The 786-nt window shown below is 47.6% G+C and overlaps 1 protein-coding gene across 1 annotated transcript in view; it reads right to left on the reverse strand.

Moving 5' to 3' along the window:
• LOC107558308 (serine/threonine-protein kinase BRSK2-like) overlaps positions 1 to 786 on the reverse strand; it is a 239,582-nt gene that overhangs the window by 39,031 nt on the left and 199,765 nt on the right. The window contains exon 8 of the mRNA XM_016241958.1: positions 695 to 726. Coding sequence (XP_016097444.1) covers positions 695 to 726 — 32 coding nt within the window. The remainder of the gene's footprint in view (positions 1 to 694; positions 727 to 786) is intronic.

The following is a 786-nucleotide window of genomic DNA, read 5'->3' on the forward strand; positions in this document are numbered from 1 at the left end:
CTGCAGGCTTTTAAATGAATGGTTATAAAGACAAACAATTTTGTCATTAGAATAGCATGTGCTAATTAATTGTGCACATAAATCCCAACACATGATCTACATTCGGCCGTGAACAGAAACACGTTCTGAGACGTGTCAGATCCCAATTAATCAAGCAACACGAGCATGTGTTTCAATCTCAGCCTCGCGATCCTAACATCTACAGCTAGTTCTGACCCTAAATCCGTGACAAGTGTCTTCATAAGCTTCCTTCTCAGATCCACTCCAAATATTTGCTCTCGCCATCTGTTAGAAAAGATGGTGGCTTATACGAGAGCAGCTAAAAACATAAGTATTGTGCTTAAAAATGCCGGCGGCGTGTCTGCCATGTCTTTGACCCCAGAGAGGCTGTCAGACGGGAGGCCGGGGCACGAGCGTGTCGGGACGACCTTCGCCTGCTGTCTCTCTCTCTCTCTGGAGGAAGCCAGACGCCGCGGGCACGTGAGTGGACAGCACATCCCAGCCGGGCCTGTGCAGATGTGTCCTTGCTGCTGACATGTGGGGTCTGTGCCATTTATCACGCGCTGTATAACGCCGCATCTCTGAGACTGACACATATTTGATCTTGTCTATCCGTCCCTAATGCCCAGCCCGCTTTTTCTGTGTCACAGTGATTGTTTCCTGCCCCCAAAAATCATGGGAGTTCAGTACTTACATGTACCAGGTGTGCTTCTGGATCAGCTCTAACTGTAAGAGAAACACACATAGAGAGACTATGTTAGATTCACAGCAGAAAAAAAACAGCTG

The sequence above is a fragment of the Sinocyclocheilus grahami genome, unplaced genomic scaffold (genome assembly GCF_001515645.1).
Source record: "Sinocyclocheilus grahami isolate Dianchi unplaced genomic scaffold, SAMN03320097.WGS_v1.1 scaffold640.1, whole genome shotgun sequence".
Taxonomy (NCBI): Eukaryota; Metazoa; Chordata; class Actinopteri; order Cypriniformes; family Cyprinidae; genus Sinocyclocheilus; species Sinocyclocheilus grahami.